Below are 19,272 nucleotides of genomic sequence, written 5' to 3' on the forward strand. Positions count from 1 at the left end.
ACATTTGTACAGATACACAGTGGGAAGGTTTAGGCCAGGGGTTCCCAACCTGTGGTCCATGGACCTCTCAGTTAATGGTCGGGGTCCATAGCACGAAAAAGGTTGGGAACTCCTGGTTTAGAGGGACATGTATTCTGGAGTACAGGGTAGCAAAATATTCCTGTTTGATACGTTGGCCTCATTGCATTGGTTTAAGTAATGAGCAGCTGGAGCCATTGGGTCCACTTGGATGCTTAATTATGTTCTGGAGAATCAGGAGCTTAAATTTTAAATACGGAAAAGCATAAGCGACACAAAATTGAACAATTTAATGAATTTGGCATAGCAGGAATTTTAAAGTTAGTCTGATTTTTGTTTCACTTTGTTCCAGCTCAAGGTACTTTCATTGGAAGTTGAATTTGTACGTCATACTAGTGGCACTTATCTTTATCGTCCCTTTCTACATCGGCTATTTTGTGGTCAGCAACATCCGACTTTGTAAGTAATTGTGGCCATGCTCCCTGATCACACTACACTGTGCACAAATACAGAATGAATTGCATTTTTTAGCAGTAGGTTGAAGTATAATTTTCTCTCAAGAATGTTGTAACATAAATATAAAAGTAAAGAAGCCAAAGTATTTCATTCAAATGTTTGCTTTTGATTCTTAAAAATCGGCATGGTAGATGTAATGTGGGAACATGTGTGTATTGCAGAGTATTTTGATAAAATGGCGAAATTGAAAGGTGTTGGTGTTCAAAAAGATCTTGTTTACCCTATGCAAATTTACAAGTTGGAGATAATAGGGTAGTGTCCAGAGATTTGTCAAAGACAGCAACTTTAATAAATACCTTAAAAGAGCGAAAGGTGGTGATGCTTAGGGAGGGAATTCCAGCGCACAGACCTTGGCAGCTGAAAGCATCCCTGCCAGCGGTGGACTAATTAAAATATGAACTGACCAGGACTGGAGAAGCTCAGAGATCCTGAAATTTTGTGGGATGGGAGAAAGGAAAGGGTGAGGCCATATCGAGATTTGTTGACAAGGAAGGCGATTTAAAAATGCATCCATGGGCTGAAAGCTAGCATGCATCAATAGGAATGAGAATTGAAGGTGAACACCACTTGTTGTGACTTAATGAGGGTAGTAGATCATCAGTCAGATCCCTTGTTTAAAAATTAATACATTAACCAATTGTCCTTTTGGATCAATTTTGACAACTGGGTGGGTTGTATTGGGTCCTTTTATAAACCTCTCATACGTATCCATGACAATGCAGAAGAGGCTTAGGGGTCAATTTTTGGAAGTGGTAATGGAAGAGTATTAATGAATCTGAATGCAGTGGAGTATTGATCCATATTAACCACATATAGTGGGAATCTGATGAAGCTGGATTATTCTGCTTAGAATAGTGAAGGATAAGAAGAGATTTAATGGAAACATGAAAGGTCTTGATATAATTGACTGAGTGGAACATCCACTCAGACGATAGTTGCGTACACAAATTTAAGGTTATTGGCAAAAGAATAGAAGGGAGATGAGAAAATGTTTTATCCTAGATTATGATCTGAAATGCACAATAAGCAAGACCCCTGTAGACATTCTCAGCTGTCTACAGGGGTCTTGGAATGTGTGCAGTGCTGTTGGGGAAGAACATGGTGATTGAAGTTGTTGAACTTCTTGAGGCAAGTAGGTTCTGTACTGCTTCACTCTGTGACTCTGTGGCGGTAACCATCATATTCTCTTCAGTGCAGAGAAAAAGATTGCTGTTTGCATGGGTCATTTGGTTGGCATTCATGTACTTTTTCTGGAAGCTCGGAGATCCATTTCCTATCTTAAATCCAAAACATGGTGAGTATACTCTAACCTCTTGAAGAGGCTGAGTTAATGCACAGATTTTTTCAGGTAACATACTGATGAGAGGTGTATCTTATCACAGCTGTACTATTCATGCAAAGAGCTACATTCTGTTATTATCTACATCTCCAGACACTGAATGGCACCTCAGAGCTCAGCCTAAATAAAGTAAGCACTCCACAAGGATTTAGATCTGTTGTGGTGGTCCAGATTTGCTGAGTACAGCCTGTCGAACTGCACTCACCCCCGTGAAATGGAGACCTTCAAAATGTACCTTATGCAGTTCCCTGAGGAAGAATTTGTGGCTGAGAGTGTGCAGGACCCAATTAGTGAATCCCTCAGCAATGCAGAGTGGCTGGCTCATGACAACCCATGCCTAGGAACCAATTATAAAACTACTGATAGATGCCAAAGCCCCTCCCCATCTTTAACATGCATTAAAGCTTTCATGGTATTTTAATGTCCCTGTCATTCTGAAGCATTCAAAATCTCTTAAGATTAAAACATTTTCAAACTTATTAAGCATTAAGAATACAAAAGTATTCAAAAAATTTTAAAATTATTAATAACAATTACTACAAACAGAGATGTTAAAATACAATTGCTTTATTTTGGTCTTTGTTCCTCAACAGCCATAACATCACCTTGAATTGAGAGGATCTAAGAGTAGATTCATCAGCATGAATATGGGGGACTTCAGTAGCAGTGCACTTCCAGTAAATTGCTAGCAGAGTTTGGCCAACAAGTCACATCCTCTGCATTTAGGATCCCCAAACTTGCTAACCCGGAGGGATGTATGGTGGCAGCTTCATGCAAAACTGTCAGAGAAACTTGGCAAATTCCAGGCGCTGCACTGCTTTTATGGCTCACAACCCAATCAGAATCAGGTTTATTATCACCGGCATGTGACCTGAGATTTGTTAACTTAGCAGCAGCAGTTCAATGCAATACATCATATAGAAGAGAAATAAAATAAAAATAATATAAATAAATAAATTACAGTATACGTGTATTGAATAGATTTTAAAAATGTGCAAAAACCAGAAATACTATATATTAAAAACAATGAGGTAGTGTCCAAAGGTTCAATGTCCATTTAAGAATCGGATAGCAGAGGAGAAGAAGCTGTTCCTGAATTGTTGAGTGTGTGCCTTCAGGCTTCTATACTTCATAGCTGATAGTAACAGTGAGAAAAGGGCATGCCCTGGGTGCTGGGGTCCTTAATAATGGACGCTGCCTTTCTGAGACACTGCTCCCTGAAGATGTCCTGGGTACTTCGTAGGCACGTACCCAAGGTGGAGCTGACTAGATTTAAGACCCTCTGCAGCTTCTTTCGGTCTTGTGCAGTAGCCCACACCCCCCCATACCAGACAGTGATGCAGCCTGTCAGAGTGCTCTCTACAGTACAACTATGAAGGTTTTTGAGTGCACTTGTTGACATGCCAAATCTTTTCAAACTCCTAATGAAGTATAGCCGCTGTTTTGCCTTCTTTATAACTACATCAATATGTTGGGACTAGATTAGATCCTCAGAGATCCTGACACTGGGAAACTTGAAACTGCTCACTCTCTCCACTTCTGATCCCTCTATGAGGATTGGTATGTGTTCCTTCATCTTACCCTTCCTGAAGTCCACAATCAGCTCTTTCGTCTTACTGACGTTGAGTGCCAGGTTGTTGCTGCAGCACCATTCCACTAGTTGGCATATCTCACTCCTGTACACCGTCTCGTCACCCCCTGAGATCCTACCAACAATGGTTGTATCATCAGCAAATTTATAGATGGTATTTGAGCTATGCCTAGCCACACAGGGGCATTGTAAATCTGTCACTTTGGTTTCCCTTATCAGACTTTTTTTTCCTCATTCAAAACTCAAGAAATTTTGTATAGAATGTATGACCTAACAGCATTCTAATACTTCGTAAAGTATTTGATTCAGGATTGTTGACTAGCTTACAAACCCGATGAAAAGTTATCATGGACAAAAGCTGTACCCCAGTCGATGAAAGGGGTCAGACATCATTGGCAATGTCTAAGAGAGAAGATGAAAAATCACTTCATTTGTTGGAATCTGGAATGCTGAACCTGGTGAGATAGAGAAAGCTGATTCCATACGGAATTTAAAACTGATTTTGAAAATTTTTGAAGAGGGAATAATGGATAAAAGCAGGAGATGAGAAAGTAAGGATAATGGGTTTTTCAACGAGCAAGCAAGTGGGTAGCTGGTACTTATAGTGAACTAATGTAGGCAGGAGAGATCTTGTGGCTTTCTTCCATGCTGTAAGTGTTTGAGTCTGGATGGAATCTCTCCATCTGTGGTAGATGATGGTCATGCAGCTGCCAAGCTTTGTAAAGGCTGGATCATCTACTGCATTTCTTTTGATGACCCAAGCTACTTCTGGGTAGAGAGCGTGCCTAAATTGGGAGTGCTGTTCATTAGCAACCGCCATCAGTGGTTCTGTGGCCATGCTTTATCGTGCTAGCATCTTGTTGTTGAGACCTTTTATAGTTGTGTTGATTCATCTCGACCTACATCTAATGTCACTGTTCACTTCGGTCATCATTTAGTTTCCCACATCATAACCAAAATTGAAAGCTTTCACTTCCCTTTCACTGTGTCATTATTTGGAGCTTTAGGAAGTTTTGTTGGGGCCATTTCCCGTACAGCGTTGGGATGTGACCCTCCTTCATCCTGTGGACATGCCTGAGCTAGAAATGTCTCTGTTTGATGCATGCTGAGATGCATGAACTCTTTGTTCTCTTATGTTAAAGACCTTTTCGTTCCTTGAGTTACCAAGATGTGTCACAGACATTAAGGGTGGAAAATGCAGAGTCTTTTTATGAGACAGCTGTTGACGGCTGTTGGGTATGAGTCGTTTTGGGGCAGTTTAATTATTGGGGTTGTGGTGGATTGAGTAGTGGCTGAGTTACAGCTAATGTGTTATTGTGAAATGGCTTTTGAAGATTCACGTACTCATTTGAGTCCTGGAACATAAATTGTGCCACTAGTACTTAGAGCTGTTCCTGCTGATGTCTTTGGACTGTCAAGTCAACAACTGGCCTCATGTGGACACAGAACGTCTTCTTCTTTCCACTTCCTCCACCACAATCTCCAATATAGCATCTAAGAGACATGGATCCCACTTCCTCCTTTTCAGCTCTGTTGAATGTCTCTCAGGTCAGTTTCAGTCACAGAACGCCTGACGACAGCTCTGGAGGAAAGTGCTTCCCCTTTTTAAGACACACATTGGCTTTAAACACTGCAGAATGACATTAAGTGAGACCACCCATTCTTAATATTGCTACTCTGTTGTTGTCAGCTAAAGAGCTACCTAGTTACTGCTGGCTAGATGCCTCATTCATTAGCAAGCAGCTGAAGGTTGTCATGTTTCCAGAGTGCTACAGAATAGACAAGGGTCTGCACATGTGTCATGGGTCATTGCAGATGTTTCCCATTAAGTCATAGTTGGAAAGGCTGTTGTGGGCACAATATGTTGATTTACGATTGTGTTCCAATTCTTGCAGATGCCAGGTGAAAAGTTAAATTGTCAAGGTGTAGATTGGAGACACATTGCTATAAGATGGGATTACTTTCATGTTTTAACATAAAATATGATGTCATCTTCTCTGTCACATACCAAACACATTTTTGGAATCAATTCTGCCTGAAAGTGATGGGTAAGGGACTTCAGGGTTCCTGCTGTGAGGCCAGGCATAGTATTTGCCCCTGGGACAGATCTGAAAGGTGCCACAGCTGAGACTGCTCACTCGAGCAGGTAAGCTGTGAATGTAGATACAAGGCAAGATTACAACGTAGTCTTCCATTAAAAGTAACTAGACAACGGGGTGACCCGTTGGGGCACCCTTTGAGAGAAGGGTAGTGCAGTCTGATGTGACCAGAATGAACATTAAATTTTCCTGAATGGTATTGTTATCTCTTTGATTTGGAAATTAAAGAAGAAAAACTCAGCTTATTAAAGAAGAAAGACGCATAGCAAGACAAATATGTGACCAGAATGAACATTAAATATCCATGAAGTAAATTTGAAGGAACTGGGTTTGCTGGGTCGGGTCTGGATTTAAATGTCCGATATAATGATGGATTTGGCCTTGAATAATTACGGAAGGATTCTATCGATTCCTAGTTGGAATGACTTCTTTGGCACCAAAGGATGTCATTTCTTCCTGAACTCGTTTGCAATAGGTTCATCATTGCTGTAGAAATTGAGGAGATCATTAGGTAGAGGCTGCAAATTGCCTATCCTGACCTTTCCCTTCATACAGCAGAAATATGCGGTTTCTCCAGTGAATAGAAAGGCACGACAGTGAGGGAATACTCTGGTCATCGAACCAACATCAGCAGAAGTGTGATGGCATGCGAGTCATGCATTTTGCCTTGCTCTTTCTCTGTCGAGGTATTGTCGTCGAAAGCGGCCATTGTTGTCTTCGGCAACTCTCGCAATAATTACTCTGTGCTGCATATTCTCGAGTTGATCTTTCCTTTTCTCCTCTGTCTCTTCCTATCTCCTCCTTCTCTGCCTGTTTTTGTCATTCTGGAGACGTGCAGCCCTTTCATCCTTCGTCTCTTCATTTCTTCTACCATTTGTTCTTTCTCTCTGATCCTGGAGTTGTGCGGCCCTGGCCTGATCGGATTCTTGTTCTCTCCTCCGTCTGTGTCTATTGTTGTCATTTTGGAGATGTGCATGCCTGTCCTCCTCTGTCTCGTCTTCTCTCACCATTTTTGTCCTGACTCTTTGATCCTGGAGTCATGCGGCCCTGGCCTCATCCGATTGTTGTTCTCTCCCTCTCCTTGCCACTTCCCGACGACGTTTGGCTTCAGCTTTTGACGATAATGTCCCCCTTCTCTTTCCACGCGGCATAATTAGGCTATCCATATATTTTTTACCCTAATGCTTGATAGAAGATAGGAAGCAGTAACACCAAAGCCTCCGAGCTGCTGAGGCTGGACGTGCTCATGCATCGTGGTGTGGCGTCACAGTCTCCATGGAAGGTGGAAGCAGTTCTTTGAGCATCGTGAGGTGCCACTGAGTCTGACCGTGCGCATGTGTCGGGCTGTGGCGTCGTGGTCTCCATGGAGGGTTGAAGCGGCTCTGTGAGCATCATGAAGCGCTGCTGAGGCTGGCCGTGGCACGCGTTGGGTTGTGGCGTCCCGATTTCCATGATGGCCGACCAGGTCTCGGGTGAAAGGCAGCCTGTTGATTTTTGGCGAATGAGCAATTTTATACGAATATATAACCCTGAACTTTGCCTGCATTCTGTAAGTTAGCACATTTTAATTCAGTTTAGCCAAAAAAAGTGCCGCTGTAATACACCATTTGCGCTAATTGGAGGTCACAGACAGTCAGACAGAGCATGAGAGTTTTAGTGGTATATAGATAACAAAGTACTGCACAAATTGATCTCTACAGAACTTTAACTATACTTTTAAAGACGATTCTGACATACTTTAGTAGACATTTAGGCATTTACTTTGTTTAGTTGGGCTAGTTGTAAAATGTGTACAGTAAAAGATTAGAAATTGCTCAGTATGTTGAGGTAGAAATTTTAAACATCTTGCATTTTAAACAATCAATGTTTGATTTGTTTCACTTCTCTCCATCAGGAATTCTATCAATCGAGCAATTAATCAGCCGAGTTGGTGTTATTGGTGTCACACTGATGGCATTGTTATCAGGTTTTGGTGCTGTTAATTGCCCATACACCTACATGTCTTACTTTCTGAGGTGAGAATACCAACAATTATTTCTTCCAAGGCTTCATGGTACCCTCAATGCTTCCATTAGTACTTTAGAGTTACTCATACCCAACAAGTGCCACCTATCTGCCCACCTTCCTTCATCTCTTTACTGAATCAGGTCCCAGCATCTCTCTGAATTCAGAATCGGGTTTGATATCACTGGCATATGTCATGAAATTTGTTAACTTAGCAGCAGCAGGTCATTGCGATATGTGATAATATAGAAAAATGAAGAAGTAAATTACAGTGAGTATATATGTATATTAAATATTAAATTAAAAATAGTGCAAAAACAGAAATAATATTAAAAGAATAATGAGGTAGTGTTCATGGGCTCAATGTCCATTTTGGAATTGGATGGCAGAGGGATAGAAGCTGCCCCTGAATTGCTGAGTGTGTGCCTTCAGGCTTCTGTACTTCCTTCCTTTCTGATGGTAACAATGAGAAGGGGAAATGCCCTGGGTGATGGGGATAGAAACATAGAAAATCTACAGCACAATACAGGCCCTTCAGCCCACAAAGTTGTGCCGAACATATCCCCACCTTAGAAATTACTAGGGTTACCCATAACCCTCTATTTTTCTAAGCTTCATGTACCTACCCAAAAGTCTCTTAAAAGACCCTATCGTATCCGCCTCCACCACCGTCGCCGGCAGCCCATTCCACGCACTCACCACTCTCTGCGTTAAAAAAAACTTACCCCTGACATCTCCTCTGTACCTACTCCCAAGCACCTTAAACCTGTGTCCTCTTGTGGCAGCCATTTCAGCCCTGGGAAAAAGCCTCTGACTATCCACACGATCAATGCCTCTCATCATCTTATACACCTCTATCAGGTCACCTCTCATCCTCCATCACTCCAAGGAGAAAAGGCTGAGTTCACTCAACCTGTTTTCATAAGGCACGTTCCTCAATCCAGGTAACATCCTTGTAAATCTCCTCTGCACCCTTTCTATGGTTTTCACATCCTTCCTGTAGTGAGGCGACCAGAACTGAGCACAGTACTCCAAGTGGGGTCTGACCTGGGTCCTATATAGCTGCAACATTACCTCTTGGCTCCTAAATTCAGTTCCACGATTGATGAAGGCCAATACACCGTATGCCTTCTTAACCACAGAGTCAACCTGCACAGCTGCTTTGAGCGTCCTACGGACTCGGACCCCAAGATCCCTCTGATCCTCCACGCTAAAGGGTCTCTAATAATGGATGCCAACTTTCTAAGGCACCACTCCTTGAAGTTACCTTAGATACTATGGAGGCTAATGCCCAAGATGGAGCTGACTGAGCTAACAACTTTCGACCCTGTGCAGTAGCCCCTCCCCCATACCAGACAATGATACAGCCTGTCAGAGTGCTCTCCATGGTACATCTGTAGAAGCTTTCAAGTGTTTTAGGTGAGAAATCAAATGTCCTCAAACTCCAAATGAAATATATCCACTGTCTTCCCTTCTTTATAATCTATACGTTGGGACCAGGTTAGATCCTCAGAAATCTAGACACCCAGGAACTTGAAATTGCTCACTCGCTCCACTTCTGATCCCTGTATGAGAATTGGTTCACGTCCCCTCATCTTGCATTTCCTGAAGTCCACAATCACCACTTTGGTCTTACTGACATTGAGTGCAAGGTTGTTGCTGCAGCACCACTCAACTAATTGGTATATTTCGCTCCTGTACACCCTCCCGTCTCCATCTGAGATCCCACCAACAATGGTTGTATCATCAGCAAATTTATAGATAGCATTTGAGCTGTACCTAGCCACACAGTCATAGGAAATGAGAGAGTAGAGAAGTGGACTAAGCATACATCCTGAGCCCATTCTCACCACTTGTTGAGAGAATGTTCCTTCCATAAACTCACCTCTGTGGAAGGAACCCAAATGCAAAAGACATGACCAGGTGTAATGGGCCTTTCACCACCTTCCTGCGTAGGAAATGTTACAGTTGGACTGGGCAGTTCAGTGCCATCTGGCTTTGATTGGGTCCCTGCTCTTGTCATCATAACCCATAGAAAAAATGAAATATTACATAATTAGTTTTACACATAGAGTGAAGAAAGGTAAGAAATTTGATCGTATTGTACCTTTCACTTCGGGTCATCCTGTGTCAATGAAGAACTGTCCATATGTGCACAGCCCACTGCCACAGTGGTTTGATAGAGGCCAATACTGTCTGATTAAAATGGTTTTGCACATGTGGTACATATTATTCAGGAACCTGTAGATAACTTGTTTTTCTCTGAAGTAGTGATCTGGTATCTTTAACTCTTGGGAAAATGCAAGTTCATTTAATGTCTCATCAGATGGAAATGTAATGAGGGGAAAATAGTCTAAGAGGTATTGCGTTGTTTGAATTAATAACTTTAATCATAATATGGGAAGTATAGTTAATTTGAGGTGATGATAACGGGGGAATACGGATTTAAAGTAGAGTGGCCAAATGGTCTGGTGGAGAGCACAGTGAGTTGTGATCCTACATGATGGTGGAACCAGAGAACCATTAAAAATTCAAACACGAGGAAATCTGCAGATGCTGGAATTTCAAGCAACACACATAAAAGTGAGGGAGGAAGTGTAAGGGCATGTGTAGCACTTGTTCGGCTTACAAGGATAAGTGCTAGGAGGGAGATCGGTGGGGAGGGATGGGGGGAACGAAAAGGAGATGTCCTCCTTTTTTAAAGAAAGGGGCTTCCCTTCCTCCACCATCAACTCTGCTCTCAAACGCATCTCCCCCATTTCACGCACATCTGCTCTCACTCCATCCTCCCGCCACCCCACTAGGAATAGGGTTCCCCTTGTCCTCACCTACCACCGGGTCCAACATATAATTCTCCGTAACTTCCGCCACCTCCAACGGGATCCCACCACTAAGCACATCTTTCCCTCCCCCCCCCCCCAGCTTTCAGCAGGGATCGCTCCCTATGCGACTCCCTTGTCCATTCGTTCCCCCCCATCCCTCCCCACCGATCTCCCTCCTGGCACTTAACCTTGTAAGCGGAACAAGTGCAACACATGCCCTTACACTTCCTCCCTTACCACCATTCAGGGCCCCAGACAGTCCTTCCAGGTGAGGCGACACTTCACCTGTGAGTCGGCTGGGATGATATACTGCGTCTGGTGCTCCCAATGTGGCCTTCTATATATTGGCAAGACCCGACGCAGACTGGGAGATCGTTTCGCTGAACACTTACGCTCTGTCTGCCAGAGAAAGCAGGATCTTCCAGTGGCCACACATTTTAATTCCATGTCCCATTCCCATTCTGATATGTCTATCCACGGCCTCCTCTACTGTCAAGATGAAGCCACACTCAGGTTGGAGGAACACACCTTATATTCCGTCTGGGTAGCCTCCAACCTGGTGGCATGAACATTGACTTCTCAAACTTCCGCTAATGCCCCACCTCCCCCTCGTACCCCATCCGTTATTTATTTATATACACACATTCTTTTTCTCTCTTTTCTTTTTCTCCCTCCGTCCCCCTCACTATACCCCTTGCCCATCCTCTGGTTTTCCCCCCTCCCCCTTTTCTTTCTCCCTTGGCCTCCTGTCCCATGATCCTCTCATATCCCTTTTGCCAATCAACTGTCCAGCTCTTGACTCCATCCCTCCCCCTCCTGTCTTCTCCTATCATTTTGGATCTCCCCCTCCCCGTCCCACTTTCAAATCTCTTACTAATTCTTCTTTCAGTTAGTCCTGACAAAGGGTCTTGGCCCAAAATGTCGACTGTACCTGTGGCCTGCTGCGTTCACCAGCAACTTTTATGTGTGAGCTATTAAAAATTGTAGGAATACTTGAATTTGCTGGAAGTGAGAAGACTGTATCTCTGAATTTAAAGAAGTAAATAGCTGGGACATGGAGCTGTTTCAAAGAGGCAGTGTAGGATGAATGGCCTTCATTTTTCTGTATGATTTTGTGATTAAATGCACTTTTGAAACTCTTCATATAATCCATTTTTCTACATTAATATAAAACCTAAGTCTCTGTTTTAGACAAGTTGGTGTGTTTTGAGCAAAGTTCATGTGTTCTTGTCCCTTATGAGTATGTTGCCAAAAACTAATTACCCTGACCGTTCACTTTAATTAGATGTTAACATGTTCCTTTGGCTATGTTTTATTTTGTCCTTGAGGAATGTAACTGATAGCGACATTCTTGCACTGGAAAGACGGTTACTCCAGACCATGGACATGATCATCAGCAAGAAGAAGAGGTAGGAATCTACTGAACAGCTATTTTTCTTTATATCGGATTTTTAAGGGCTCAGGTTCTGAGTAAATATTGTGTGCAATAACAATGTCATGCTAGTATATAATAATTTCAACATAATGGTGTCCAGCTGTGCTGCAATCAAGCATCGCGTAACACTGACCCACAAAGGGACAATATTTGGGTAAACAAGCAAGTCTTGAACAAAGGTTAGTTCCATGATGAGAGAGCTAGAGAGGTTAAGTTAGCGTTTCTCGACCAGGGGTTCCACAGAATCCTAAGTGAGAAGTTGCTAGAGATTCCCCGAGAGATGGTGATTTAAAAAAAGTCATTTTTTGAACTTTGCACAGCGGTTGTTGCTAGCACTCACAATGGTGGGTAGTGATCGAGCTGCCCTGTTAGCAATCTCATTAGAGGTCTCTCAGTCCAGTGTGGCAGTGCACATTAGGACCGTGTTTATTTGATTGGATCTTTTCTCAATTATTGACATGAGATAGGGGAGACTGTTGATAATTCATGAGTGCTGTACGGTAGGCTGATGAGCATATAGTGCATTTTCTGAGCATTGAATGGACTCGTCCAACTTGGGCTGTGATGCCAGCCTTTCCCTCCCAAATTACCTCCCCCTACTTCCCTTACATGCTTCCAGCTGACTTATGGGAGCAAACAAACTGTGCTGGTATAGTAGTAGAAAATTGGAGAGAAATTTTCATTCTAAAGATGTTCCAATGTGCGATTTTTGAAGAGGAGGTGTGAGATAGAGGAGAAGGATCCTAGCCCTAGGCCTACAGACAATTCTGATGAAGTTAATGATGAAGAATTACAATCTTCTGAGTCATTTCACTGCACTAGTGCAGCAATGGACAGAAAATAAGTGTGTGTTTTCCAATGAAAGCTGCTTATCAATGTGCTTTACCTGGACTGGTGATCCAAGTTGTCCTATTCCATTGTGCCTAGTCTGTAGCAAACTACAAGCTCAGGTTTCACATGCTAGGCCTATATTTGAGTCTGATCATGTCACTTAGTAAGAAAATGTTTTTCCAAAGTCTTGTATAAAATTGTGTCTTAAACTATATTTTTATTCATATTGCTTTAGCGTATGGTTTTAAGTAACTTTCTATTCAACATTGTCAATAGTTTTCATATTGTAAATAGCATTAATTAAAATCAATTTACATCCTTTATTTCAATTAAATCTACAGAGCCTACCTTTTAAAAAATTAAATCCCATTTTGGCTTAAGCCAGTTATTTAACATAAATTTATTATGTTTGCCTTATGAGTTTTTAAAATTTATGAAAGAGAAAGAAGGAGATTAATTTCAAAATAAGTAAGTTAAGCTTAACTACCTGTTTTTTTTTCCCAAGAAAGTTGGCTTCTCAAAAAGCATTTACAATTATTTTTAGATTATTATATCTGCAACTTACTGATCATGCTAATGTACCATGAGCTGTTGATATAATAATTTTTATGCAGAGGTTCCCCAAGACCTGAAAATTTTTTTCAAGGGTTTGTTCGGGGCAAAAAAGTTGAGAAAGGATGGGTTAGGCAAAGGAATTCCAGAGCTTAGCACCCAGGTCGCTGAAGGAAGAGACACCAAATACGGATCAATTAAAATCAATGGTCTAAAGAAATCATATTGGGAGGAGTTTAGAATTTTTGCTGGGTTAGACCTGGAGGAGCCTGTCCTGGACCCATCATATAGATATAATTGTGAAGAAAGCACAACAGCACCTCTACTTCCTCAGGAGTCTGCAGAAATTTGGCATGACGTAAAAAACCTTTGCAAACTTCTGTCTGGTGGAAAGTGTGCTGACTAGCTGCATTATAGCCTGACATGGGAATACCAATGCCTTTGAGAGGTAAATCCTACAAAAGGAGGTGGATTTGGCCTAGTACATCATGGGTAAAACCCTCCTATCATTGTGCATACCTAAATGAAACATTGCCATAGAAAAGCAGCATCCATCATCAAAGATCCTACCACCCAGGCCATGCTCTTTTCTCGCTGCTGCCATCAGGTAGAAGGTACTACCCTTCAACCATCTGGCTGTTGAAAATAAAGGGATACTACATTCATTTAAGGACCCTTTTATCTTGTTATTTATTGCTATTTGTTTATATCTGCATTTGCACAGTTTGTTTACACTTTACAGTTCCTGATGTTTACAGATCGTGTTCTATAGATTTGCTAAGTATGCCCACAGAAAAAAGAATCTCAGGGCTCTATATGGTGTCATGTATGTACTCTAATAATAAATTTTACTTTAAACTTTGAGGAGATTTAAAAAATAGGAATCATGGAAGCATCTGAACACAATGAAAATTTTAAAACAGATGCTACCTGAAGGAGCGCAGGTATATATTCTAACAAGTTCAAATCCTGGTACAAAGTTTTGGAATTTCCACCCCAAACCTCTACTCCCGTATTTCCTGGAGCTCAATAAGACTGAACCTTTTGGCCCAAGTTTTGCTCACCTTTTCTTATATATGACTTAGCGTTAAATGTTATCTGATGACATTCCTACTGAAGGGCTTGGATATTTTGTCAAAATGTGTGGCATTGTTACAAGTGGTTGTAATATCACTAAAAATGTACAGTAATCATGGAACACACATAAAAGTTGCTGGTGAACACAGCAGGCCAGGCAGCATCTCCAGGAAGAGGTGCAGTCGACGTTTCAGGCCGAGACCCTTCGTCAGGACTGACGAAGGGTCTCGGCCTGAAACGTCAACTGCACCTCTTCCTGGAGATGCCGCCTGGCCTGCTGCGTTCACCAGCAACTTTTATGTGTGTTGCTTGAATTTCCAGCATCTGCAGAATTCCTGTTGTTTCAGTAATCATGGTGCAGTTTTTTCACCTAGTTTGTCAGTGAATTTAAGGTGGATAAATATGTGGCAGTAAACGACCAGGGAACCACGGTAGTGTAGCGATTAGCACAATGCCATTACAGCTCAGGGCACTGGAGCTCGGACTTCAATTCTGACGCCATCTGTAGAAAGTTTCTACATTCTTCCCATGAGCAAGTGGGTTTCCTCTGGGTGCTCCGGTTTCCTTCCACACTCCAAAAATGTACGGGTTAGTAGGTCAATTGGTCATTGTAAATTGTCCTGAGATCAGGCTAGGGTTAAGTAGGGTGGGTTGCTGGGTGGTGCGGCTCATTGAGATAGAACGCACTGTAAATTTCATGGGCTAGCGATAAGCCCACTTTTGAAACATCCATTCCTTTCCATAACTGCATGGAAGAGAGGCACATGAAAACGGAGTAAAGAACGAAAGGCTCAGCCATTCAGAAACAACAACATTCAGAATAAAAATGATCCAGAGATAGTGACAGGGATGTTAGAGAGGTCAAAGCTTTTGTGTAAACCAATTAATAAATGAGGATTGATCCTGCATCTCATTCATTTACATTCCAGAGGGAATTCATAGTTCACAGAAGAGTACAGCACAGGAACTGATCATTCAGCCCAAAATGTGGTACTGAACCAGCTAAAAAGCAAAACAAAAACACGTACAAACACTAATCCCTCTTACCCACACTATGTCCATATCCCTCCATCTTCCTTATATCCATGTGCCTATCCAAAAGTCTCAAGTTTTCCTTTATCACCATGCAAGGCAGTGCATTCCAGGCATCCACCACTCTCTGAGTAAAAAAAATTACCCTTCACATCGCTCTTGAACCTTCCCCCTCTCACCTCTGGTATTAGACATTTCAACCCTGAGAAACTAATGCTCTCTGTCCACTCTATCTATGCCTCTCTAAAATCTTGTAAACCTCTGTTAGATCTCTCCTCAGTCTCCGACGCTCCAGAGTAAACCTAAGTTTATCTAGCCTCTCGTGATAACACATGCCCTCTAAACCAGGCTGCATCCTGGTTAACCTCTTCTGCACTGTCTCCAAAGCTTCAACATCCGTCCTATAGTGGGGTGACCAGAACTGTACACGATATTTCAGATGTGGCCTAACCAGAGTTCTATAAAATTGCAACATAACCTCCTGACTTGAACTCAGTGCCTCGACTAATAAAAGCAAGCATTCCATGAGCCTTCTTAACCATCTTATCAATCTCCATAGCCACTTTCAAGGAGCTATGAACTTGGATCCCAAGATCTCTCTACTAAGCAACACTCTTAAGTACCTTGTCCTTAACAGTGTACTGTCTCCTTGCATTTGATCTATCGAGCTGCAACACCTCACATTTAAACTCAATCTGCTATTTGCCAGTCTTCTACACTATCCACTACTTCACCAATCTGGGTATTATCCGCAGATTTACTAAGCCACCCATCTACCTTTTCATCCAGGTCGTTTATATACATTACGAACAGCAGAGATCCCTGCGGAATGCCACTAATTACAAACCCAGCACATCCTTCCAACATAGTGCTATGTTTTCTCTAGTCTCTTTCCTGAAGGATATTAGTCTTAAAGTGTGAATACCAATCAGTATCACTTGCTTGAGCCTTTTCAGGGCTGCATTAAACTGTGCATCCCAGGCTAATATATGTACTCAGCTGCAGTATCCAACCTAATTAGCAAATCAATGACTTTTCATTTATATTGTACCTTTCCTGGCCTTGGGGCTTTAGAACTCTCAAGAAATTCCAATAAGTGAAGTCAGTGTAATAAGGTAAGAAACAGCTGTGTGTTTTGCAAGGTTCCATTAATAGCAATATGACCTCATGATTGAAGGATAAATATTGGCTTGCTGAGATGAGCTCCCTGTTCTTTGAAAATTTCACACTATGTGAGTGCATTTTGTGGTCTTATTTTCAGTTTCCTTTTCTTAAAAAAAACTTTGCACAAAGATTTATCCATTTTTTTTTAAATTTGGTACTTACTGTGCACATGGGAGACTGCCTCACATTTGTTCTAGCTGCTCAATTCCCACTGATAGTCTTGCTAATACGCATAATATTGTTATAGGACAATAGAGTTTTTGGCGGATGTGGTTTAACTGCAGTGCAACTAGAGTCTGAAAGCTTTTCACCTTTTCTTATGCATCTTGTGGTTTGCAGAAAATCTTCATTCTGATATCATTGTGGTTTTTAAGCTGCTTGGCATGTCAGGTCTGTGACCTACATTATTAGTTTGCATTGTTTCGTGGCACCAGGGATGACTGCAGTAAATATTCTCATCAAATTAATATTGCAGAAGCTGTAAACACTTTAGAAAAAGGGTGGAAAATTGAATTCCAGCAAGAAATTTAATGTCTAATAGCAGGAAAAATGTGAAGTGGTGACTTAAAACAAATGGTCTCTTTTGCCATAAGTTGAAGCTTTCAGTTTCATAGTTGAAGAGTTAGACCCACCTAAAGTACTGCGGCTTTTCAAGGTGATTTGGAAAATATTTCACATTTTGCACCTCACAGTAAGTGAAATGCAGATCTAACTTCCCTGGTCTTATTAAGTAAGCAAGAGTAAAGTCCTAATGCACGGTCTCAACCCAAAATGTCAGTCTGCGCCTTTTGAGATGCAGCTGCCCCGCTGAGTTCTGCCAATGTTCTGTTTTAAATAAATATGCATTTAGTTTAAGAAAAGGCTTTCGTGGATTTAAATCATGCCATGAACTGCATAAAGGTGTCCCGATTAAGATCAACAAATTAATGAGGACTCAAGATAGAATTATGCAGAATAGAAAGAGATCATTCAGACCATAGTCCTAGTGCTGAGTTTGTCCAATTACACTGGTACGTGTTGAGCACTGAGAATGCATTCTCATGTACAGGAGTGTTCGTAGAATTAATACAATGTTCATATATTATTGTGTTACTTACAGCACTGCTGCACCAGGAACCCGGGTGAGGGCTCTCCTGCAGCGGTGAAAAGGTTAAATTTGTCTTATTGCCCTGCAGCTCATATGCAGGGAGTGTTTGAGGCAATGTACAAACCTTGTTTGGGGGGATTGGCTTTGAGTGGGTCAGGGTGTGTGTTTGAGCTTCTTGTCATAGAGAAATCTTTGGACTGGAGATACCTGTGCAGCCAAAAAAATGAGAGTGAATGACAGCATTTTCCTTCACATCCCACGGGGTGGGTTCCGGTTGTCTCCCAGATGTGTAGATGGTGTTAACAATCCCCAGTACAGCCATATGGCCCATTCTTTTCGGTACTCCCACTGCCGGTTCCAGGCATAGCGGCATACAGCCTGAATGGGCAACTTGTTTTTAAAGTGAATTAAATTTATTTGACCTCTTCAGCTTGTCGGATGATTGCTTTTGTTACTCTAATGGCTAGAAGATCTATACTATTGAATTGGAAAGAGATTAGTCCTCCAACTACATTTCACTGGTTTTCTCAAACTATATCTTGTTTAAATCTAGAAAAAATTAGAAGTGTCATTTTTGAGCCATCTATTAAATTTGATGAGACTTGGAGACCATTTATTCAATACTTCCACATGATGTAATTTGACCCTTGCCAAATCTATTTTGTGATTTCAATATATGGGGAGAGGAGCGGAAGTGACGACACTATTGGTTCTATCTGAGGTATCATAATAGCCCTTTCGCTTCTTTTTCTTTTCCTTAGTTTTCTTTTAGTTTGGGTAGATTAGTTTTTTTTTAGAGGATATATTTTTTTTCTTTTACTGTTTTTTTATGATATTTTTGTATTTTATGTATACTCTTTATATATTTTATTGTTAATCTGTGTGATTTTGGGATGTTTACTATGTGTGCCCTGACTGTAAACTTTTATAATTATTATTAATTAATACAATCCCAATTGCTCTGTACTTACTTTTTGTAATGTGTATGATGTTGAAACTAATTAAAAAATTGAAAAAGAAAGAAAGAAATCTTACGTCCGTCACACAACATGAGGGAGTAAAAATCTTTGCATTATGACATTGTCGCAATGTACAGATGTGTGAATTTATAAGTCTAAAGGTTTGTAGAAAGAAGCTGTCCAGTAGCCTGTTGGTCCTGGCTTTAATGCTGCGGTAGCATTTGCCAGATAGAAACAGCTGAAGCAGTTTATGGTTGGGGTTACTGGTGTCCCCGATGATCTTCTAGGCCTTCTTTACGCATCTGCTGCTGTAAATGTCCTCAGTGGAGGGAAGTTCACATCCGCAGATGTGCTGGGCTGTCCATACCACTCTCTACAGTGATCAAGGTTGGGGCAGTTCCCATACCAGGCGATGATAGAGCCAATTAGGATGCTCTCAGTGGTGCCTCTATAAAAGGTCTTGAGGATTTGAGGACTCATGCTGAACTTCTTCAGTCGCCTGAGGTGGAAGAGATACTGTTGTGTTTTTCTTGCCACACAGCTGGTGTGTACAGTCCAGGTGAGATCTTCGGTGCTGTATATGCTGAGGAACTGAAACTAATCACCCTCTCAACTGCAGTCCCATTGAAAACACGAAATAATCTGCAGATGCTGGGGTCAAAGCAACACTTACAACACGCTGGAGGAACTCAGCAGGTCGGGCAGCATCAGTGGAAAAGATCGGTCGAGGTTTCGGGCCGGAACCC

General features: G+C 41.7%; 1 protein-coding gene across 3 annotated transcripts in view; it reads left to right on the plus strand.

The window, feature by feature from the left end:
* LOC140198034 (Golgi pH regulator) overlaps window positions 1-19,272 on the plus strand; it is a 58,983-nt gene that overhangs the window by 15,136 nt on the left and 24,575 nt on the right. For all 3 annotated transcript variants that reach the window (XM_072258862.1, XM_072258863.1, XM_072258861.1), the window contains exons 4-7: window positions 371-477; window positions 1,727-1,828; window positions 7,458-7,578; window positions 11,718-11,798. In XM_072258862.1, coding sequence (XP_072114963.1) covers window positions 371-477; window positions 1,727-1,828; window positions 7,458-7,578; window positions 11,718-11,798 — 411 coding nt within the window. The remainder of the gene's footprint in view (window positions 1-370; window positions 478-1,726; window positions 1,829-7,457; window positions 7,579-11,717; window positions 11,799-19,272) is intronic.

This window comes from Mobula birostris, chromosome 5, assembly GCF_030028105.1.
Source record: "Mobula birostris isolate sMobBir1 chromosome 5, sMobBir1.hap1, whole genome shotgun sequence".
Lineage (NCBI taxonomy): Eukaryota > Metazoa > Chordata > Chondrichthyes > Myliobatiformes > Myliobatidae > Mobula > Mobula birostris.